The sequence below is a fragment of the Oryzias melastigma genome, linkage group LG12 (assembly GCF_002922805.2).
Source record: "Oryzias melastigma strain HK-1 linkage group LG12, ASM292280v2, whole genome shotgun sequence".
Taxonomy (NCBI): Eukaryota; Metazoa; Chordata; class Actinopteri; order Beloniformes; family Adrianichthyidae; genus Oryzias; species Oryzias melastigma.
This window is the reverse complement of record NC_050523.1, coordinates 19,001,663-19,026,567: the sequence shown is the minus strand read 5'-3', so window position 1 is coordinate 19,026,567 and position 24,905 is coordinate 19,001,663. Positions and strand designations below refer to the sequence as shown.

Genomic DNA, 24,905 nt, shown 5'->3' with positions numbered 1-24,905 from the left:
AGGAAAAGCCCTTCTACTGCCCCTAGTGGAATGATGATGAACTACAGGGCAGAAAGCATGAACCAACTTTTATAAAAAAGTTTTTTTTTTTAAGTTTTCCTAAGTCATGCTAATAAGAAGAGATGAATCAAGTCTGATCTGAATGATTATGTCAGGGGTGAGGGAGGACACAAACGCAGGAGCGCAGGAGGAAGTTCCAAAAACAACGAAATGTATTCTCTTCTCAAAAGATAATGCAGGAAGGCTCGTGGTCTTCGTCTATAAGGCAAGACGAACTGGCAAAGACCGAAGGAAAACATACAACTTATATACAGGCAAGATAATTAAACACAGGTGCATCCACTAAGAGGGCATGAGAAACAGGTGGAAAGAAAAAACACCTGAAATGAGAAGAAGGTGAAAGTAAAAAGAATAAACCAAACTCAAAACCCCACAGATTATATAAGGTTAAATGACAAAATAAATAATAATAAAAACTGGGATCATTTATTAAAGAAATAATATCAGCCCTTTTGTTAATCCTTTCATTAATCTAATATTTTCAGTCGCATAAAACTTTTCATTTGATGTCAAGTTCAAAACTTTTTTAGGTGTCAAATGTCCATATCAAAGCACAGCAGGCTAATTTGGTGACCATAAAATCAGACTTTCACTTTGTCTCACTTCATATATTTTCAAAAACTTGTTTTGCAAACGTTGTTTTGCAGAGGAAACGGCAAAAACTAAAGAGTCCACTTCCTGAAACGTCTATCTTTCCTTTCAATCTCATCTAGGCTTTTTTTTCCCATCACATCTGCAGCACAGTTGTTACTCCGTGACTTCATTCATTTCCTCAGTCACCCCTTGCCTCATGTTTTCCTTAAATGTTTTCTGTACAATAGAAAACATTTGAATAAATGAAAAAAAACCTTGAACAGAGTGGAAAGGATCTCTCTGCAGATTTTATACTGTAAGGATCACTGTCAGGTCAGCGGTCAGCAGTTCCACTGGAGAGATGTTTTCAAGTAGTATTGTTTCTCGTACTGTGATCAGTAAATGTCAGTTTTTCTTGGCTGCGGTGAATGTTTTTATAGGATCTCTAAGCTTGACTCAGCTTTTTCCCTGAGCAAAGGAGCACTCGTCTCACACGTCTCTGTCACACTATTTTCCACGTATCGCCTTCGTGCTCTTTCATTTTTGGATCTTGTGTGTTTGCACAAAAATGAGTGCTATGAGGACGATTTAAAATACACAATTATAACATTTAAAACCAAGCAGATGCTCCACCTTTCACAGTTCTAAAAAAACTATCATAAAAACACTGCAGGAGACCCGACAAATACAGTTAGAAAGTTGACTTTCCAAAGGACGTTCACAGAAATGAACGCGCAGGAACTCAACCAAGGAAGGAAAATATAGATTTTCATATCTAAATAATTACATGTGCTGCAAATAATTCAATTGTTCCTGCAAAAACAGAAATATTTAGGTCAACCGGGCATGCAGGCCAGACACTGAGCATCTGCTAACCTCATTATGCGGTTTCTCTAATTAAACAAGCTTTTGGGAGACACATTCCTGTGTTGTTGGGACTTTTTTTAAGTTTATAAAAGTATTAGTTTTCAGTATTAGTGTCAGTATAATGTGACTTATTGATTAATGATTTAAAATTTTTTGACTTATAAAGACAATGATTAAAAAATGTATTAGCAACTAATCGCTAAAATACTTTTTTTTAACAAATGTAACATTTTTACGCCGTTGGTGGCATTATAATGTATTGTTTTTAAATGACAAATCAACAGCATTTATTTTATTGTGACACATCTACATATTTTTATGAGTAAAATAAAAAACATATTTAGCTATTTTGAAGACTACTTATCCAGTTTTCGGTGTTTATCAATTACAGTTAAATTATGCTGGTATTATACAGAATTGCACTGTAAGTTTTAATGAGACTTTTTTAAAGTATATATTTTTATAGCAAGACAGTTTATTGTCATTGTAATATTTTTTATGTGTATGTGGAGTCACTTTTGAACATTGTGTTATTTTCTAGTAAAAAACATTTAAAAGTATTTTTAGTGTTTTTTATCAGTCTGGTCATAATTGTTTAGATTTCTCGTGTTTTTTAATGTTCAATTTGTTGTTTTTTTTTTTATTGTTGAACTTTTTTACAATGTGCTTCTATTAAGTTGCAAAGTGCTCAAATATTCATTTAGTAAAACTGGTGAATTGCAGAGTCCCTGTTCAGTTTTTTGCCAACAGTCCGCTTAATCGTAACGTTACAATAAACAAAAAAATAAATGCAACACTTTTGTTTTTGCTTCCATTTGTCATGAGATGAACTCAAAGATCTGAACAATTTCTGCAAACACAAAATAACCATTTCTGTACAAAATGTGTCTAAATCAGTGATGGTGAGTACTTCTTTACTGAGATCATCCATCCTACCTCACAGGTGTGCCACATCAAGATGCTGATTAGTTAGCATGAGTGCTGCACAGGTGTGCCTTAGACTGGCCTTAATAAGAGACCACTGTAAAATGTGTCAACTTTCATCACTGGGGGGTCTAGAGATAATTTTAAAGCCTTTGTGACCCCCGATGGGTAACAAGTCTATTGGACCTTTATAGCACCACAAACTACCAGATCTCTTCCGGCTGCACCCCCAAACCACATGGAAAAATGCATTCTTCTTTCCAGACAGACAGATAAACGCAGCACTTTCCTTCAAACACTGATAGGCCTGACCTTCCTCATAAAGTACAGCTCGCTCTGTACTTTGTAGCAAACAGCTTTGGTGTTGGATTATTCTTTTAATCAGTCATGTGACTTCCTTTCAGTCTGAATTAAGGGGCGGGACAAAGTGAGGGTGCATTGACTTTCATTAAAATATGATGAGCTTTCTAACATGTGACCCACAAGCACTCAGACAAACTCTTCCTGTTTCTTTTGTTCTCTGCGTTTAACACTTCCTTCTCAAGGTCTCAGACACACAAGGATGGTTTGACAGCAGTGGATCTGCTGGGGGTGACCTCCCATTGAAGAGGGGGGGGGGGGTCTAAAATGTCACTACTTTGATGTGAGAGCATGACATCTGCTGTGTGTGGCCTTTAAAGAATCTGGGCTCTTTTGCAGTATTGTGTCACCATAAATCTCAAAGAGTCAGAGGTGGTCTGAATATGCCGCAACCTCCCAACAAGTTCAGATCAGCATGTTTTGAATCCAAAAAAGCTTTTTTTCTTTCAGGAAACAGGTTGAAACTTCTTTTTTTTTCTTTTCACAAACCGTATTGCACCCAAACAATTAGTAGAACAATATTTAGCCAATGCATAAAAGATCATTTATAGATTTTATTTTTGTATCAGATGGAGCATTGTCATCAACTTTGTACTCAAATACATGGCGGCTACTTCACTTATTTAACATTTTGAATAAGTTAGAAAAGTCTTTTATTAGTTTACCTTTATTGTGTGTCCGTATGTGTTAAAGGGTGGGTTGGATTTTTAATACATTTTCTCTGCTTTTGTTTTTTAACTGTTAGGTACTTCAAGCTGCGTAATGCATGAGAAGCAGTTTTCATAAATAAAGTTTGATTTGATTGAGAATAACTCACTAAACGCTTAATCTTATAAAATAACTTGTATTGTCTTTGTTACAGACATTTCTGACACCACTATCTCATTAACATGATTCAAACTTTCCTAAAAAAACAATTGTTTATAACTCAGGGGGTCTGCAACCTTCAACTCTTAAAGAGGCATTCGGGTCGATTTCTCGCCCATCCAAACCCAGTAGGAGCCTCAAAGTCTTCACTCACCATTTAGAGAAATAAGATACTGATTTACATTTTTGTTGACTGAAATGATATATTTAAATAAACTATTGTGTTTTATTTTGGCATAAATAAAACATAAACATGAAGAAAAAATAGCTTTTAAAAAAATATGAAATAGTTAATAACTTTTGACAGAGCATGACTTCCTTTCAAAATAAAATAGAGCCTACACCAAATGATCATGTCAAAACAGCAAACCCATGGGAGGTGTAAAGTCATCAATTATAATAAAATATATACATTTAAAAATTAGCTGTACCGCAGTGTATAAAGGGGGGATTACTGTACTTCCTATTTAAATGGCAGGTTATTGCATGAACGTATGTGAGTTTGGAGTTTTGCGAGGTCTGCTGTAACGCTAGCCATGTAAGCCCGGGGTTAGTCCATGCTTTCTGCCCTGTAGTTCATTGTCATTCCACTAGGGGCAGTGGAAGAGCCTTTTACTGCTCATTTCATATGGCTGCCTCAATGGAATCCCAAAAACACTTTTGGCGGGTAAAGTTTTGATAATTTTCAAAGCTTTATGGTGAGAATAACTCCACTATTGTTATTTATTTTTCTAGATGGCTACTTTCTAAACTGAAAAAATGCAAAAATTGTTGATAGGGATGATTTATAATCCAGTGACATGATATTATAAACGTGAATATAAAATTTCAGTTCATTGGGTAAATAGCCTAAGTTTCTGTTTTTCCTGAAAAATTATCTCAATATTTTTGCATCTTAAACTAACCCAACATAACTGATATGTTGTATAAAAAGGGTATTACAAATATTTTTTAAATGTTTTTCTTTAAGGGGTTCAAAAAAAGAAAAAAATCCATAAAATCTTTGATGTATTTACACTGTTAAATTAAAACTGTATAACTATTTTTTTTAACCAAAAATCCATTTTGAATCTAGTGTTTCAAGTAAATTGATCAAAGATAAACATAAACGTGCCCACAAATACCTTACTTAGTATTATTCAGACTGCAGAATTACACATGCAGTATCCCAAAAACTGGGATTAACCAAAGAAATTGCACTAGAAGAGAGCTGAAATGTGACTTTGTTGAACCAGACAAGGGCTGCTTTTACCTCTTTGGGGAGGGACCATTTCCTTTCCCCCCCATCTCCCTCTACTTCCCTCCCTCAGTTCCTTCTCACACTTAATTTCTCCTTTTTAGGATCTTTATATCTTTTCTCTTCTCCCACTTTTATAGGCCATCTGTCTCGTTTTCTTGTCTGTCACATCCCTCCCATGTGGACTCCTTCTTTTAGGATTCTGGCAGATGAACTGACAGTATGTGTGCATGTGTGTGCTCAAAACTGTGCGGTCCAACTTCAAAGTTGAAACCAGAGTCTCTCCACAGTCTGCAGCTTTTCTATAAATCACAGTAGCCATACTTATGGGGAAACACACATACAAGCAGTCACAAAAGAGAGAGACAGGTATAATACTCGATCTAAAAATATGAGAGGGTCAGCTCTAAGAGGAAAAAAATATAGAAAAATACCCTAAAAATACAGTTATGGCACATGAAAGAGCAGCGTACAGCAGACAAGAACTGGCCTTTCATTCATGTCACCATAGAATAAACAGGGTGTTTCCAGCCATGCCCTGTGTCAATTTAGCTTGGTATACCATAAATGTAGCCAAAATATGATGTCTCTATTTTACAGTAACCAAAGACAAAACCACTGTTGCTGTAGTTAGAAAAACACGATAAACATTTCTGACTACATATAGGCATGTTTAGATAAATAACAAATGAGTATCTGAGCCTAAAAAAGGACAATGCACTAACTGTTGAGACTTGGCTTCATATCTAATTTGTTATTCAAATTATCACACTTAGACAATTAGGCTGAGAGGACCCAGACTGGAATCCAGCTGTTTCTGTGGCATGAACTTGTAGTTTCCAGTGTCTGAAACATGAAGTTTTACACACTCATTTTCTGAAAGCTGCAGTAGTCAGCACACTACCACAATGGGTGGTAGAACCACATCCTGCCATCAGCAATTAAAATAAATGGGTCTTACTCAACTGTGTCTGGGTTTGGTTGCACGTATTGGTGTTATAGAAGAGAAACACGTGAGGGAAAACTTTGCAAGTATCTGTAGTGTTTTTATCTACTGTATTCTGTATTGGTGTAAAGACTTTTTACATCTTAACAAAAGTACCAAACTTTGTATTTGCAGTTCAGTAATTGGGTAAAGTGAATATAGTAATGTTTGTCACGTTCAGTCAGAGATCATCTCCACCCGGGCCAGACATCCCCATGAAAAAAATAACACCCACCTCACCTCATTCACCACTGAAAAGAGCTTTCACACCTGCATCTCTGTTTGATCTGATTCCACTCCAGCTCCAGAATCCAAACTAAAGACACAACCGGTATGGACTAAATGAATTTATGGACTATAAGAATTGGTTGTTTTACGTTGATTGCTTTGCTTGTTAGTCCTGAGTTAAACCTAAGATTATTTTGACATTTGTTTGCCATGCTGAGTTTGCTGAAATGTTTGATTGAGATATCAACTTCTTTCTTTTAAGGTTTTCAACCTATCATTTATCAATCATCAATCTGCCAAAATAAACAGAAAGAAAAGCAAAATGATTGAATGACTGAGTTGATTCCATGTCCTTTGGAAAACAAAGCCTATCGAGTCAGGCAGGAGCTGGAGGAAACCAAAAGACTCGACAATGTTCACATCAATAAATAAGTCAATTCTAATGCCAGACATGTGCTGTGCCTTAACCATGAGTTTAGCATGTTAGCCTGCTAGTGTGCAGTTAGTATGTTAGCATGATCATAACTTAAATAACAAATTAGATATGAAGCAAAGTCTCAACAGTGAGGTTAAGTTGTAAAAATGTCTTTTTTTTATCACATATACCATTTTTTTGTTCCTTTTATTGTCTCTGGCTTGATCAAAGAGAAGTAGAACAATGAGTAGGACAATAAGATGAAGAACAGGAAACCGGGAGCCGTAAGACACCAATCCATGGAAAGACGAGGCAGGAAGAGCCATCGCAACAACAATCAGAGAGTCGCTTGATATGGAGATATGGAGAACCAGCTACCAATGATGTAGAGAAACCAAAAAAATTGGCAAAAACAATAAAAACAAAGGCATGCTGAACCATTATTTTGTTCTTAAAATCTCTTTACTAGAAATAAATAACAATAACTGCAAAATAAATGTTGAAAAGTTGAGAAAATAAAGGTTTTGAGATGAATCAAGAAAACAAAGTGGGAGGATTTCTGAGCAGCATCATGCTGGGAGAGACTAAACAGATGGGGAGATGAAATAAAATTGTCAAGATGCAAGTGTGTGATAATGATGAAGAAGACGAAGAACAGGAGAAGAAGAAGAAGAAGAAAGGGTGAAAAGAAAAACAGACCTAAGTGCTACATGGAGAGTGAGGGTTACCACAAATCCCACTGAGGGTTATACTTACATGGTACCTCTCCACTAAAGGAGTTAAGTTCATATAAGGCATTTTGAGTGTATTTAGCTTGAACTGAAGACATACTTGTTAGTGTTTTAATGTGTAATTTTACAATGAAAACTTCAATCCGGCCACAAAATAATCTAAAAAAAATCAACTTTTATTATTTTATACCATTACAAAAAGAAAAAACGGGTAAAATTCCCATGGAGGACAACACAAAAATATAAGTGAGTGGTTGAACAATTTTGAATTGTCACCTGAATGGTGACATTTCCGTCTCGGCCTGAAAGTTTAAGAATAAAAAGCTCAGACACAGGATTTAGCATAGTTGCTAATAAGACTAAAGGATGGGAAAGTGCTGGCTCAGCACTTTGTACTTAGACATGGACTAAACAAAGCAGTTTTAAACCAAATTTAGACAAATCCATTCAAAACTCTTCAGGCTTCACAATTACTTTAAAAAAAATGTATCTAAAGGTTAATTTTACTGATAAACTCGTTTTAAGAATAAATACGAATTTCTTCATTCCAAAGGTCAGGGATCAAATCTACAACTTTTCTGAATAGCTGACAACTGCTACATTCCACAACTAATAAAGCTAAGACAAAGATAGCAACAGTATTTTTAAAGTAAACATGTGTGTGGATGTTTTGAGAAGATTTTTCATGTCTAACACTTGTTTTGCAAGAAATTCATCAGATTTTTCATTTGCTTGCATTCTTGATTTCAAGGAAACTTCTTGGCTTGATATTTGTTGTTGTGTTTCATCAGTTTGTCACAGAATCTCAGCCTTTCTCTTTATGCCTTATAGCCCTACATGTTTGTTTTTTTCTAACTCTTAAAAGCTATTGTAGAACCAGACGATAAAGACTAACCATCACTGTCTTCGCAGATCTGAATGAGTGATGAAAGAACAGAAAAGAGGTCAAGTCTGAAAGTTGAACACTGACTAATTTTCATGCAGTGGGAAGCAGTGCTGAGTTGTGCCAAAGATAAGTTGAAAAGGTGCGTCAATTTGATTTAATTTGCATTTGAAAATTTCCACATATGTGGAAAAACAGGTAAGTTATTTCACAGATGACTGAAAGAGGCCTCACGGTGAGTCCTGGTTCTGTGTATTTGGATCAGCTGAGGAACTGACAGTTTTGGAAGGTTTTGTAAGTTCATCCTCCTGCACTAAACAAAAAACATTCAAATGAAATTTCATGGAGAATTTTGAGTCTTGAGTGTGTCCGCAGATGTTTGCTTGTTTGCCTTTAATCTTCCTCTCCAGTGTGTCTACAGCTGACAAAAGCCTTCAGCAGAACTCCATGAGCTTTTAAAAAGACAAAACACGAATGCAAAACGAGTTAGTATTTTGGAAACGTGATCATTAAAAAATGAAGCTTTCAAATTGGATTCTAAGCTCTTAAAACTTTAAGCAGAATGAAATTGTCTTCACCTGATAAGGACTCAGCTCCCAGAGAGGAAACAGACCGACCCAATGTTCTTCTGCTGATACTCCGATGGCCTTCAAAGCTCTCTCAGAATCCTGTTTGCACTTTTGTTTTAGTTCCAACGTTGACTATTTGGAAAATCTGGGTCTAGATAATACAGCTGTGAAGGAAAAGTTCCCTAGTTTACTCAAAACTCTTGAATGTAAAGACAAAATGTATATAGTGATGGTCTTAAAAACCTGGAAAAATATCAGGAGAACTTGCTACTTTAAGAATTTTATTTGATCAACAAAAAATCAAACATCACTTGATGTTTTTATTGATATTTAGTCATGAAAAAACACAAGTCATCATCACACTGTCAATGCTAAACAAAAACAATTAGCTTTGTCAAAAAATCAATGAGAAGTTGCATGAAAATTTCCAAGCAGTTTCATCATTCAGTTTTTGTTAAGAGTGGACTTCCAAGCAAATTAAGAATTCATGATGTTAAGTAAAAAAAATGAAGAAAGAGAAATAATGCTAAAACGAAACAAGCTTCAATCAACACATTTTAATCGATAATGTTGTTAAGGTTATAGCATCTTTTCTTTAAAAAAAAGTGTAAGTATTGTTGTGGTTTGTAAAGTTATGGCAAGTTGTCCTTTTTGAAATCTGTGTTAGTTAGGAAGTCATCTAAGAATGTCTGTCTCCCAACTAGAGTAAATTACCAAACCAACCAACCACATATCAAACCAAATTGTATCGCATTAACATCTATTGTTGTTTTGATTCTTGCCCAAAGCTCCCTTGAAAAAGAGGTTTTAAATCCCATTGGAACACACTATGGTTAAATAAAGGTTCATAATAATAATAAAAATAAAAACATGGCTAACACGTCGCACATTACAGTTGCTGTGAACGCAGTTATCTTTGACTGTTTCGTCCCGCTCAATGCGCCTTAATGTTCAGTGAGCCTTCCACCTTATATTACATAATTACAAAATAAAACACTTTTTGATAAAGCGTCTTATAATCTGGCGAGCTCTATATTAAAAATATATTGTACTTGTTTGTGACCTTAAAACAGGAAAATTACATTTACAAGATGACCACTTCTTTTTCAACACAATACGTAATAATAACTACTGTACTTTCCCACATTTGTTTAAGGACAATATTATTGGCGATGAAGTACTTTTTTTGTTAGTTTTTTTTTCAGATCATTTTCAGATCTTCAAAAAAATAAAAATATTTTAGAAAAAAATTGTTTCATCTCTCTAGTTTATTCCTGCTGTTCTTACATTTTGGTGAATGTGTGCAGGTTGGATCTAAACAGTTTACAAGACCTGGAAAAACCTGATCAGTTCAAATTCTGTTTCTCTTCCCTTTTTCTCTGTGTTAACTTCAGAGAGACGCGCATATTCATTGTTAATAGCAGGCGAAGGGATTTAGCCCCAATAATCTGCCAATGCAGCAGGTTTCTATGCTTTAAGGTTTGGTGGAAATAGAGCTGAGTCTGAAAGAGTCACCCTGCATGAACAGCCGGTTTAAGAACTGGAAAAGAAAGGGCTGGTATTCATATAATTATGTCTAATTTTCACAGCCACAGAATTACATTTTGATCCAGGTTTGGTTTACCCAGATCAAGATTGTTGAACATAAACTCCAGCTCTGATTGACAAATTTCTGAGTGTTTGTTCTGCTTCTTCTGCAGTTATTGACTTTTAACCAGTTGTATTTGGTCAATTTTTCCCCTTGATTTGTATCTGGCAATCTAAGAATAAGTACAAGTATTAAGAAACAGACACGGAATAAAATTCAGGAACGTTTCTTACAACCTGAAATAAAAATAGTTATCCAAAAAACGTGAGAACCAAAGCAAAAACGCAGAGAAAGGTGAGCTGACAGGAAAGGGTGGGGGAGAAAAGCACACAGAGGAGGAGACAGGAAGGAAAAAGGAGGGTTTTCACGAAAAAAAATAAAAAATAAAAAAAGTAGAGTGCCAAAGAGGGAGAAGGAAATCGAGGGAAGAGTAAAGGAAAGAGAAGGAGGGATGGTGCTGTAGGTACTGGTGATAGAGGACGCAGAGCGAAGGTTTGGCAAAGAGGTGGGGGATGGATTGAGAAGAAAACATGAGTTGATGGGGAGGGGGGAGTTCAGCTGCTTTCTGTTGAAACCAGTTGTTGGTAATTAATTCCTGATGTGAACCTGGGCTCAATTCTCCAAAATAAAAGCGCTTTCAGACAACTGTAATGACTTATCCATGCAGAGCTGCTCCGGTTGAAGCTAGGTTAGCATGCTAACCGTATGGTAGCCCAAAAGTCCAAATCAAACCAACAAGCATAAAAACATACTAAAGGTCACAACAAAAATTCTAAAAGCAAAAGTAATTTCCTGAACTCTAAATGAATGTAAAAAACAAAACTCAATAAGAAACTTGAAAATGTTTGAGTTTTTTTCAAAAGCATCTTTAGTGTCCCCAAACTTATGAATGTTTTATAATGTGAGCGTCACGGTTCAATACGTATTAAGAAAAACAAAAAAATAAAAAAATAAAACTGATTCCCACTCTACCATGGATTATGATCTATTTTGCAAACAGAAATAACATACCAAAAAAATCAGATTTTTTTTTTTTTTAAGTGCACAGTTCTTGGATCTTTACAAGTTTAAACTGAACTCTTGTAAACTTGTAAATACTATAACTTATAATATATTGTAAAAGTGTCTCACTCCTCAATACTTGTAAACATCAACATAACAATTTGAGCAGTTCTCTTAAATTTTGACAGCTGGATGTCAGACACAATCTAAATTGAACCAATTTAAAATATTTAGAACTGACTTACTCTGAAGTTTAAATAAATATTAACAACACAAGGAAAGTGTAGTATCCCTTAGCCTTAGGTCATTTATTCGTGTACCTTTGAATTTTTTGCAAAAAGGTTTACTCCTCATTTTTTCTTTTTTTTTTAGCATTTAGCTAAAACTTTTGTTTGTCATCATCCAATCAGTGATGTCCCATAATACCTAAATTTACTGTTTATTCAATCATTTTTGCATTTCATTTTGATTTCTGGAAATTACTTTTTTTTTTTGCAAGGTTTCATTTAAATTTGTTTTCATGTTTGGAAATAAGATTTGGTTTCTGTTATTTTGTTTTGATTTCTAAAATTGTACCTTTTTTTGTTGCTTTTGATTGTCGTTGTGACCTTCATTATGTTTTTGCGTTGAGTGATTTGCGATTCTTTTAGGAATGCATCCCAATGCATGCAAATCAAAAAAATGTTTCACAATTACATTATGATCAAATTTAGGATTCATGAAAGGTGTTAACAGAGAACTGTTCTCATGAAATTGACATTGGAAGCTAAAAAAGGGACTTAGCGTAAAAGTTCTGTATTTATCTCATTATAGCTTTGAACTGGAAAAAAGTATTTTTCAAAATAAGTAAAACACAGAAAACAAGATGCTTTTCTTTTGTTATAAATTAAGAAAAAAAATACCAATGGAACTAGTAGTCTTGGTGAGACTTTTCAAATTTCTGCTAACAATATACCTTTAAATTCAATAATATTTGAGTATTTTGCTCTGGTAACTGGAAAGATTTTGCCTTTAAAGAAGTTTGTTTTGGTCAAAAAAGTTTAATTTCTTCAAAGTAGGGATATGTAACACTTTCCCTCCCTAGATGTTCTATTTTGAGTCCAACTATCCGTATTTCTAACTATGATCATGTTAAAGATGAGAGTTACACTTTTTAGGATGAATCTGTCTTAAAAAAATATAATTAAATGTACGTTTATTTACAAATTTCAGTTCTGTTATTAAATGCATTGTGTTTTCAATTTAAAATGTTTCGCTTCCCTAAATTGAGCAAAAACTACCATGTAAAGTAAAAACAACTTCTTTCTTAAGAGATTTTGCTTAAAATAAGATGTTTTCAAGATCAAATAACTCAACAATTGTCTTAAAACAAGTCAAAACACTTCACTGAAAATTCTTTTTTTTTTCTTATATCAAGTTTAATAAGATATTAAACAAGAAACTAGACAAAATACTTTCATTTAGTTCATCCAGGACAGTTCCGAAGCAGAAAAAGTTGTAAAAAGTTCATCTTGACTTGGATTTTTAGACTGAAGATGTCTTCCTGGTATCTAGGAGGCTATTTCACTTCCACATTGAATATTAATACATTCAGAACTGAAAGGTTCAAACTTTTCCACTGAACCTCAGCAATTGAAAATAAGATGTGAGTTGAGACTTTTCAGAAATCCAGTTCTGAATAATCACGGGGGGGTTTGCGAAGTGACCCACACATCCTCATGCTGCTGCCATTTGTGGTCAATCAAGTCTGGTTGAAGCTTAAGTTCAAATTGTGGCGTCAGGGTCAGAGATATGACCCATAAGAACCCAGACCCATTTGTCCTTAAAAATAAAATCATGTGGAACATGCCACAAACCAAGTAAACCACAGAACACATGTTTTGATTTTTTTCTTGGTTTGACTTGTGGTATAGTCTGTTTTTTTCTTGAACTGAAATAAAATATAAATAATTTTTACTTTGATAACTGATAAAATAGATCCACTTAGATGCACTATTATTACCATCAACTTATTTTGTGAAGTTTAAACAAAGAAAGCAGTACAAGAAGAGGAACAATATTTGTTTTTGAAAAACGGTTATTGGCATAAATTCAAAGTTGATCAGTCAGGAGTAAATCTTTAAAGTATCCTATGTACCAAAGTAATGTTAATCTTGAACTAAAGTCACAAACTTCCTTTTTTACGTGAATTATCTATAATCAACCACAAGTTTTCATTCCTTTTCCCAGGAACTTTGCTGAAAATATGGTGTCATTTGAATCCTCACCCCCCAATCGTTTACCTTTCCCTCCCCCACGCTGTCCTTCTCTTCCCCCCATTTCCTCAGTTCATCCAGCCTAGCCTCGCTGCACTCTACAGCCTGCCGTCACTGAAACTCCCTTCTTCTTGTGTGCTTCTGTCTTTTCTCTTTCTATGAGTCTGAAAAATACGCATACAACACTTCAGATCTGACATTAGAGTTTGACAAAGACTTGGTACAGTTGCAGGATTTATGCACCACTTAAAGCTGGGTTTGACCTACCACGCTTTTCCAAGACTGTTTTGATAGTTACGATGGAAGCTAATCAAATCTTGCTTAAGCAGCAAACTTTGCACTTCCACATCAAGTGGAAATGTCATCACGTGCAAATTCTAAAGGGACAACTGAGGGCTTTTTGCAAACCAAGCAAGTCTTCATTTCATTCGCAAGTCCAACACTAGATTAAAAAAACAAAAAAAGAGTCGACTCAGCTCATATCTAAATGAACTCATGTTTGGGGTTGCACCAATATGCTTCATAACACGCCTGGTTTGGATTAATCAAGATTCCCAAAAGGCAGGAATAAAGTTTAAAGTGGGATTTTCTGTGGAAACAGAGCCAGTGAGGCTATTATGGATAATCACACAAAAGGGAAAAGTGTTATAGTTGAGTCCTAGCAAGGACAAACGACAACACTTTGAGTGATGGTTTCGTTTTCCGTCCCGGTGTAAACCTAATGTCTCCTGCATTCCTACACTCACTTTGTTTTGTTTACTGCAAACACCTCCGTAAACGCTGCCAGATGGTGCTTTAGGCTGTGAGTGTACCCCAATAAAACTGTCCCAGTAGGTTAAGCGACTGACCCATGTTTGGAAGGAGGACTGTATTTATGCCTGGTATTTTTGGTGTCTTTATTTCTGGCAGTCAATTACAGGCAATTACTGGTCATTATTTTCTATTTGTGTTTCAGAGAAAAAAAACATTATTTTTTTTCCAAATTGCTAGAAAAAAAGGGTATAACCAAGTTAGCAACCTGTTAGTAACTAACTCACTCACTCACTAACGTGACATATAGTGTTACCTTGCAATAAGCCTTATGCTACGTTCACACCGCAAACATCTGGCGCACATTCAACGACACGTTTTAGAATGCACTTTTAACATATGGTGTTTTACACTTTACTGTTGCTACATGCCACTAGCACATATTTGCCACCTACAATTGGAAGAGGCTTGTGGAATGTTGAAGAAGTGCAAATATAATTGCTTCAGACTTTTTCTTTCACAGCTCTATTCCGATATATGAAAGACTTAGTGTCATGTAAGTCCAGTACATGACACCGTCAGGAAGTGACGGCGAAGGCTCTGACTTGATTCCGCGAATGCTGGAGGTCATGCATTTCCTATGGGTGACCTAAGTACTAGCATGTCCACTTCTTATAAACGGTCTATGGTGTGAACGAAGCTTCAGTCACATGAACCCGCATGAGGGCTGACCTGTACGGGGTACTGCAGGTTTTTGGGCTCATGGAGGGTCGTAGCCCTCGAGGCCTGACTTTGAACACCCCTGTTCCAAGTGGGTAAAAGCTTCCAACAGTTCAAAGTGAAATAATTCAATCTTTTTTTTTTAAAAGGGGTGGAGCTACAGTGGTACAGCTTAATTTTTGCTACATTTTTGAGTCAATACTAATGTCATTATTGACAAAGGTTAAGAAACCATCAATACAAGTTTCTTTAAGCATTGCAAAAATAACAAAAGCAATATTTTAAAATGAAATCTGTAGCCCCTCAAATTATTTGCTACGGCCCTGTAGTGTATATACCACCCAATCTGGGCTGTCACCAAAGTCCTTTCTGCTTCCTTTCTGTGGCAAAAGGAAATTCTGACTTTTGGAAAACTCATTAATAACAACTAATGAATAATAAAACTGTTAGAAACACAAATTTTTCCGTCTTTCATTTTAATGCCCGTCCACTTTCCTGTTCTTATTGGCCAGCCTTCCAAAGTCTTCTGCCCCTCTCCCTTATATAAAAATGTTTTAATTACATTCTATTTAAATTCTGTTGAACATATTAAGAATACCAAGTTCATGATCCAGTCCCTGCAGGGTGGTGTTAATAAAACTGGTTTACTGTGTGTGCTAACAAGCATGCATGCCCCCGTGCTGTAGGCGAGATTCCTCTGCGGCCGACGGGCAAATGTTTGCTTCTCATTGTGGGACACCATGGTTTAAATTTGGTCTGTTGGATTTGTGTGAAACAGAGGAGCCTCTGCAACAACCTGAGGACGAACGCAGCACAGTGGTTTCGCAAGTATTTTCACAAATCTGTCAAAGCAAACAGATTTCCCCCTGACTGGGATCTTAGTGGTTCCTCTCAGTCCTCCATCACCTTTGGCTCTCTGGATGTCAGAACACTAAATGTGTACATACAGGGGTTTCTTTTTTTACCTCAAAAATCATAAAAAGTCATTTTTTGTTTTCATTTTTTGGTTCTATGATATAATGGCTTCATTCTATGGATGTAGTTTGCATTTTTTTTTAACTGAACTGAAAGAGGCTTTCATTGTTGGATAATGGTAGCATTAGGAGAGGGGTGACTGGATAGTGAAATTTTGTGTGCTGGCTGTAAATTCTATCATTAAAAGACATGCAAATTTATGATAAAGTTACTGATAGAATCACACGATGAACTGAACTGGGAAGAGTTTTGTTTTATTCATCTTATGAGCAGCGACTGTTAAGTCTGTGTGTTTTCTACTAAAAGCATTTTTTAAAATGTACATTTGGTCACATTTTTGTTTTAAAAGTTGGCTTGTGGACACTTATTGTTGGTCAGGCTATTTACAGAATCATATCAGATTTCTGGTAAATTTGATCAACACATTTACACTCACAATATATTTACAGAGGTGGCCTTGGACCCTTACTTCATTTCTCTGACAATTTTTAACGACAGTTTTAGTATATTTAGAATAACTTTCATGTTTAGGCCAACGTACCAAATATCAAATTTTGACTTTTGATGACAAGATTCATTTTAAAGTTTATGATGTATTTGTATGTTCAATATAACCCTCTCAATTATAGCTCATTCAGTTCCTAAAAGGAAAATCATATTTTTTTTTACAATATGTATTATTATTAAATAATAAAAACTGCCTCAACTAAAACAAATGTTACTGTGACTACACTAACTCCCAACCTTGTTAGTAACAAGTAAAAAAAAATGTCTAATAACATGTTAGCTGTGTTAGTTGCATATTTACAGTACAGTTCAACTTTGTTCACAGCAGATTTATTCAATGCATACGCAATACTGCTGTTTTTTTTTATTTTTTTTTATTAATATTAAGGTTTTTAGGTCTGCCTTATTGAAAAGGTGATAAATCAACTAATTCTGCCAAAGAGAAAACAGCTTTGTGCCATTATGCAACACATCATGTGCTGCACACTGACCCAAAGCCAATAAAAAAAGCCAGTTTCTCTTCATCAGAATCAGCAAATGCACACTGATCTCGTTTAACAGTCAAGGATTTACGGCATGTCAGAGAGCGTGTGTTACTTTGGTGTTAAAGGGTTAAAACATTATTAAAATATGACTTCAGTAAATTAGTCAAAAGTAAATTAGTTGTAAAATGTATTTTTTGGAGCGGTGTTTAGGCCTAAAATTGTCTAAAAGTAAACAATAAGGGTTCATTACTTGTAATTTTTCCTTCATAAACTTGATTTATTAAAGTCAAACATTATGTGAAGGAAAAAAATAAAAATGTTCATGACATTTTAGAGGATTATCCAGGGTTTCCTGTGCAGCACCAGATGTGAGAGGAAGCATTTAGGCGTTGTTCCTTTAATGTCTTAGATGCTCTCGAGTCATTTTATAGTTAGGAAATTCCCTTAATCAAAACAGACAAAGATATGAATTTGAAATGGGTCCTCAATCATCACATCTGTCTGAAAGAACTCCAAAATGAAAAATAAACCAACAAATTCCCTCAAACAAATTTTTACACAAGAGTTAATGATGTGAAGGTGAAAACATGGAACACTTCTGAGCACTCTCATTCGTATTAAATGCAAATTTGGTTTAATAAGGGACGAAATCTTATATTGTTTTCCTTACTTGTCTTTAATGCTTCATTTCATTCCTCTGCTGATGGTGGGTTTGGTACAAACACCACTCTAAGTGTTTACAGATGGGGAGAATTTGGCAGACGTCACTGTCCCCACTTATCAAACCCTGTCTCACAACCTGATAACCTCATGTGTGCTAGTTTTACCCTCATACAGAGACACGAAAATACAGAAAATTATGAAGACGGTTACCTATGAATAATGCACATCCTTAAAGACCCACTCCAATAAAAATCCTCTTTTTGTGTGTTTTTAACATGTTCTTGCACCATTTTTCTCATAAAAGAGGACCAATATAAAACAGTTTACAATTAAAACAGTGTTTCTGAGTATCTCTTCATTTAAATCGGTAGGAGATAAAAACCAGATGCTTGAAAATGCTCAGATAATGATGCATCTACTGAAATAGGCGTGAAAATGTCTCCCCTTCCACTGCGCACAACCTGGCCCGTTCACATTTAGGTGTGCTAGAAATGATGAGCGTTCAACACTCGTGCTGTAGCACGATCCAATATTGCTCCCCATTAGCTTGAGGCTCCAGGCTCACAAAGCTCTCAGTGACAGAGAGGGGTAAACAGTCCCGCCCACAACTCAGAACTGTATTTCTAATGAGCTACTGCCTCTGTGCATAAAATATGTCTTAAAAAATGACAAAGAAAACTAAAATTAAGCTTAAAATTGCATTTTAGAGCATTTCTTTTTTCAAATCATTGTGAATCTGGAGCATATGATTAAATCTCATTAAAATATGCTAATTTTCAATTGTTGTTTAAAATTTAGTGTATTTGTGAGGTAAAAAATATGGGTAATGTTAGGTTGGTGTGAGATGCTGTAAGCTAGCAGGAGCATGTAAACAGAGAGGGGTTGCTCTGCGAAAATTGTTTCATCCCCAAGTCAAAGGCAAATCTTTGATTAAGTAGTACTGCCGCTCTGCAGAAACTATGTCCTAGAAATTGACAGTTTTTCATTGATAACATCTTAATTAAAAGTAGGGCCTGGATTGATACACTTCTGATTTTTTTTTTATATTCTTTCAATCCACTCGATTCAATTAGATTCAATTTAAGTTTGAGATTACAGGGTTTACACATTAAGATACATTTGTTTAAAAATACATTAATATTCTATATGTGTTTTTAAGATTTTCATGTTAATCTAAGACAGTTCACATACTATAAACTATGATGAGATTGTTAACACAGTGTTACATGGATTCTCAAACGGAGAAGCTCCAACAATTGTTCCGTCTCTCCTGGAGGGCGTTTCAGTTTCCACTAGGTGGTGATCACGCTATAGAATTATACCTTGTTCTAGAAGAAGAAGAAAGTATGGGCAAAAAAACGGTGCTTTACAAATGATAACCTTAAATAAATATTTCCTTAAAAGAGTTTGGAAAATTCATGCCTGTGAGTAAATAAAGATGTTAATTTAGTCAGCAATGTGTGTTTAGCGTTAGCATTAGCCCTCCTATGGAAAATCCCATTATACATTAGCATCAAGCTAGCGGACATTAGCATTACGCGTTAGATCAATTTCTACTTTTATGGATGGAATATTGATCCAATAAGCTTAGATCGATTAATCAATGTTATCAACCCATGTAGTCCTAATTAAAAGACTGCTAGCAATGCTTTAAAAACAGCTCAAAAGATGTAGTGAATCCTTAAGTTTGACAAGTTGACTCTATTTTTTGCCCCTATCTTTCTCTCTGTTTTTGTCTCTAAAGTTTCTGGAAAAAACCTTAATCAGTTCTGTTCTGACTTGTGTTTTAATTTATTATTTTTTTTTTCTCAACAAAAGTGAAAAAAAAAAACTAATTTGGAGGGAAAACAAAATAACTTCACTCGTCTACACTCTAAAAATATCTTTATCTATCTGGTTTATGAGAATTGTATCACTCTTACTTGTTTTGATTCCTTCTTTTTGGCTCTTTTTCGCAGCGTGTGAATCCGTCTGCGCGCAGGCGGGGGAGTGACGTCACGCGCAGACAAAGGTCCTGTCCCGTGCGGGTGTGTGGCACTCGGTCAGGCGGAGACGGAGAGAGGGAGAGACGCGCCAGCGCAGAGAGGCACGGAGACGCAGCGGAGCGCATCCGGACTTTGACAGATTATCAAGCAGGGGAAAAATATCCATAAACTCATTTCAAACTAAAACTGGAGGTGATTTCCATTTTACTGGTGGGACATAAAATGAAAGGACTACCTGGCTTCATGTTGGAGTCTTGACTTGAGGATTGCGCATGCAGAGTCTGCTGGAGAAACGGAAAGCTTCCCTGTTATCGAACTTGAGTCGGACTTTCAGGGATCAGTACAAGAGGGACTGGGAAACAAGATTTGGTAAATTCAATTATTTCATTCTTTCTCATTTTTTTCTTTGATGACTTTATTTTCTTTGGATACCAAGACTTAAAATGAGATTAAAGCAAACACCTTTCATCCTTTTACATCCCTTTCTGTGTTTATAATGTGGGCATCTGTGTTTAATCAAAGTATACCTGCCACGTAGACGCGGGGAGGGAGCATACGGTTCAGATAACGGCACTGATGGCACAAGCAGATGCCTGGAGACGCGCGATCATCTCGTGAGGCTGAGATGAGAGCTCCTTTTTACAGTCTGGGATCATAGAACAACCCATGCAGGAAGGACAGAGCAGCAATAAAACACAAGATGTGATTAACACATCATCTTGACTTCGTAAGTTAATTTTCTGTTCAGAATAGAAACAAAGAATGCCATGATTAAAAATTAAATATTAATTTTATATTTTATTTTGAAGGTGTGATCTAAGTGAAGCAGTTTGAACAGATCTTACTATTCCTCTTTGGACCATAACTTCCAAGCTAAGCAATCAAACACCTAAAACAACAAATATTTCAAAAAGAAAAAAAAGTTAATCGTTTATTTCTTTAGTTGAGATCATGAGAAAACCTATTTTTTTCACAATTCCACAGAATTTAAGAATGAATTAAGTTTACATGTTTTTTCCCTCTAAGATGACTAGATTTATCACCCCAAAAATGAAAAAAACAAACAGTGAAAGTCATTCCTCAATCCATTTGAGTCATTTTTTTCTAAAGCAGCAACATGGAGGTGCACACAAATCATGCAAGAAGTACATTTCCTGAATGAGTCCACGGTCTACTGTGAGTATTATTCCCAGTGAGACATAACCAAAACATGGGGACTCCAATGGAGGTCTTGACCCCCTCAACTGTAGTGATGTTCTCCAACTTGTGCTACGTTCACACCGGGAACGTGACACTACTTTAGCATGGTGTTCACACTAGACTGTCGGATTCTAGCACATGTCCACCGCCTACAGTTGGAAGAGGGTGGATGTCGAACCGGTTCATGAATCTTCCTCTAGGCTTTGTCTTTTACAGCTCTATTTGGGTATATGATGTAATGTGATTTTTAACACAAGGTGCAGTTATTAATTTTTCCTCCATGATCAATTTTCAAAGGTGAAATAAGAGGGGTGCCGTCCAAACGTCATTACCGAATCCAAATCCCTGATTGTTCAAAGTTTGATCTAGTGTAACTTTCAAGGGATGTTCAAGGGACGCATGTTTTGGATGTTGAGCCCAAAAGCTGTCATAGAAAGTTGCATAACTTTGAGTGAACGCAAGTGTTTTGAATGCCCAAAACACGAAAGACTTTTCATTGGAAGCGGTCGCTTGAACACATGTAGCCAAGAGCGGTGTGAACATAGCTGTAGATCTCTGAAGGTGTGTACACATCAGCCGGTTGTGGTGTGCGTTCAAGAATGTGTTCTACGTGGTTTCGCGGTCAGTGTTGTATACACTTGACCAGTGCCTCAGACTCAAGTAGTGGCAGGGAGGATGTTCTTCTTCTTTGCTTTTACTGTTTACTAGTGCTCATCCGCCACCTACTATTGGTAGAGGCTCGGTCCACAAAGTCAGAACTATCCAAATCCCACAAATCTTGCTCTGGGTCAGTCATATTATTCCGACCAGGCACAAACCGCAATTATAAAATGTCTCCTTTGTGATCCTGTTTACAACGGTTGGTACGTTCATGTTTTGAAGCGACCGCCACCCACACGTCTATCAAATCCGAGTCCCTGATTGGTCACAGTTTGGTTCAGTTGGCATTCATTGAACATCCCGAGCACATTCCATGAAAGCTTGGTTTGTACGCAGAGCTTAAAAACGTGTAGCCATGCACGATCACGTGTGTTTCAGACGCGTTTGCATAGACTTTTCATTGAAAATGGCCACGGAAATGTGAGTCGACCCGGCCATTGTGTAATCACCTTGAGAACTTCTACTGGTCCTGAAGTCAAAATCAGGTGGTTCATGGAAATGCTACCCAGCCCAATCCAAAAACCATTTGGCCAGAATTGAGAATGTCATGAAACGACTTAAATGTTGAGATTGACGGACAGAACCAAAAATCATTATGTAGATTCACTGAATCTAAAATGACAAATTCAAACAGGACAAAAATGTCAAGTAGACAACCAAAAATGGGAACAAGATCCAGATGACTTAACTATCAAGCAACTGAAACCAGGACTAAGACAAACCAAGGGAAGGGAATCATTATTAAAAACAGCTGAGTAATGATGAAATTAGGGCAGGTCTGATCATGATGGTGAAAAGACCAACTTGCACACAAAACATACTAAAAATAACCAAAGGAAACAGAACTGAAACCGCAGATCGCCACAATAAAGCTGGTGATAAGCTGTTTAAGCTTTGGTTCCTTATTTTTGAAAGCAGAGTCATTGCTTCAGTCAGCAACACTAGTTTTGTTCTTAGGATTTCAACTTTACATTCTAGCAGACAATACCTTATGTCCTGTTATTGCAGGTTTAATATCAATTCTGGACACCATTACATTAGGTGCTTATAATCTTTTTTGGTTACACATTTAATTATTTTATTGGCTCATCTGTTTTATGGAGTGCATTGATGTTCACAGAAATTGCAGCTGGACTTTCTGTTTCATCTGTGAAGTCAAGATGAATCAACAAAAACAATTAATAAGTTCTTTTTTTAGGTTGAACCATCTTGTATCTCTGAAAGCAAAAACTTTCTGGATCTCAATTAATCCCCGCAGGAGATCAGGGGTTACTCTTGTATCATGCTATGTGTTATGTTCACACTGGACAAGCAGGGGGGGTTCTTCTTCTTTTGCTGCTGTTTACTGGCGCATGTCCACCACCAGCTGGAACAGGCTTGGTGTGAAATGTCGAAGCGGGGCCATCCATACGTCACTACCAAATCCAAGTCCCTGATTGGTCAATCTGATTTAGCTTGCAACGTATGTTCATTGGTTATGCGTTGTGTACGTAGAGCCCAAAAGCGGTCTTAAAAGCTTGTGTAGCCTCTTGAGTTTGGAACTCAACAGCACTGAAACATGTGTTTATGCATGTCTACGTGCACTTTTATGGACTTTTCATTGGAAGTGGCTGCTTGAATGTGCGTTGTCTTAGTGTAAGGTTAGCTTGGTCATGCATTCCCCCAAAAATACCACGACCATTTTTCCAGATGGACATGAATATTAGGGCATACTGCACAAAGTTGGAAGCGCATTTCCTGGAAACCTTAAGCTTAAAATCCTGTTATCTGTCACACTCCTGAATGGATGGAATTTGAGATTTTAATCATCGCCTGAGGGGTCTGTGAGCATCACAGCCACACTCAGCAACCATTTGATGTTTAACCCCCTAATCCACTCTTAAACGTTAGTGTCAAACAGGGAGGGGCCTATTTTTTAACCCTTTTACATCAGAGCTTTAGTTTCAGTTTTGACTGTCCTTCCACTACCGTAACTCTACGCAAATGAATGAATTTTGGGTGAAGAAAAGCCGATATGCAACACTTTTTAGTAGTGAGGTTTTTATGCAAATCAGCTGATTAATCAACCGATTCCTTTTGATCACATAAACGGTTAAAATTTATGGCACATCAAAGATGTTTATGTTATTTAGTTGGGTTGAAGTCTTGGGTATGAGCTGACTGTGGATCAGCCAAACACATTCTCATCCCAAGTCGTCACATATTGGCGTTTGGTTAAGGCCCTTTCCATGACACTTTTTGAAATTTTGGATGTCCCTAACTCTCCGTTTTTTGACGTTCTGGCTGTTCATAAAATCAAGGGTCCGCAACCCTCACCCGGTACCAGTTCGCATCCGGTACCGAGTTAGGGTCCTAGTACAGGATGCGTCTGGTACCGCATCTGGTACTACATCTGGTACAGATTTGGGTACAGTTCCGCGTTGCAGTACTGGACCGGTTACGGTTCGTGGCCCGGAGGGTTGGGGACCCGTGATTTAATGGTAGCAGCCAGCACATCAAAAAATGACAAGTCGGAGGCACCCAAAACATCAAAAAGTGACGCAGAGGGGTCCTTAACCAAACATCAAAATGTGAGGACTTGGGAGTGAGAATGTGTTGCACAGCCTCCTGGTCTTTGGGCAAATTAATCTACACCTGGTGACTGTAGCTGCCTTTCCATTGCACATAAGCACAAAACTTTACTGAAATTGAAAAAATAAAATTTTCTAATTGTTTCCATTAAATCATAATTATGTGAATGAACACAAATCAACTCAATATGTGAACAACACTTTGATTTACATCAGTTATTTTCAAATTTCTGCCATGCCACTGGCGCTCATCATCATCTATCAAAGGAGACGTCGGCGTCTTTTTCAGGCCGTGGAGCTGCAAGCTACCTGGGAGCGGCTAGGATGAAGAGATTCTGTAAAATAGTGGTTGGTGATTTTACAGTGGAGCTGTAGATTCAACAATTCAAGACAAACAAGACACACTCAATTTTAGTGATATTTTCAGTAAAACATTTAATTCTAAAAAATAAATGTTTTTCAAAATATGTCCACTTTGATGCGCTTCAAAAACCATGTTTTTTCAAAATTGTCGTGTTTCCATCTTGTAAATTTATTATTGCAAATCCAATTTGCGCATTTTCATAGTCAATGGAATCACAGCTAATGGTTAGTAAAAGCTTGAAAAGACTACAAGGCACAAAAAGTGGAGGATGTCATATCAAAGTAGATTAAAAGACATTTTCCAGAAAGGTTTATGGTCAAAAATCCTTTTTCCTTTGAAGTTATCTAATGGGAGTGGGAGTCCTGACTGGCATGCGTCTTAACGTGTGTTTGTGTATTTACAAGAGAAAGTGACGACACTGTCTACCCACCACCCGCTGCCACCAAACCCAGGGGGGTCTTTGATGCTAAACGTAAAAACCA

General features: G+C 36.4%; 1 protein-coding gene across 1 annotated transcript in view; it reads left to right on the top strand.

Annotated features, from left to right (window-relative positions):
* Positions 1-5,863: 5,863 nt before the first annotated feature.
* Positions 5,864-24,905, top strand: part of lpar1 (lysophosphatidic acid receptor 1) — a 59,721-nt gene continuing 40,679 nt past the window's right edge. The window contains exons 1-3 of the mRNA XM_024299679.2: positions 5,864-6,204; positions 8,160-8,272; positions 19,603-19,998. Of these exons, the coding sequence (XP_024155447.1) occupies positions 19,902-19,998 (97 nt within the window). The 5' untranslated portion in view covers positions 5,864-6,204; positions 8,160-8,272; positions 19,603-19,901. The remainder of the gene's footprint in view (positions 6,205-8,159; positions 8,273-19,602; positions 19,999-24,905) is intronic.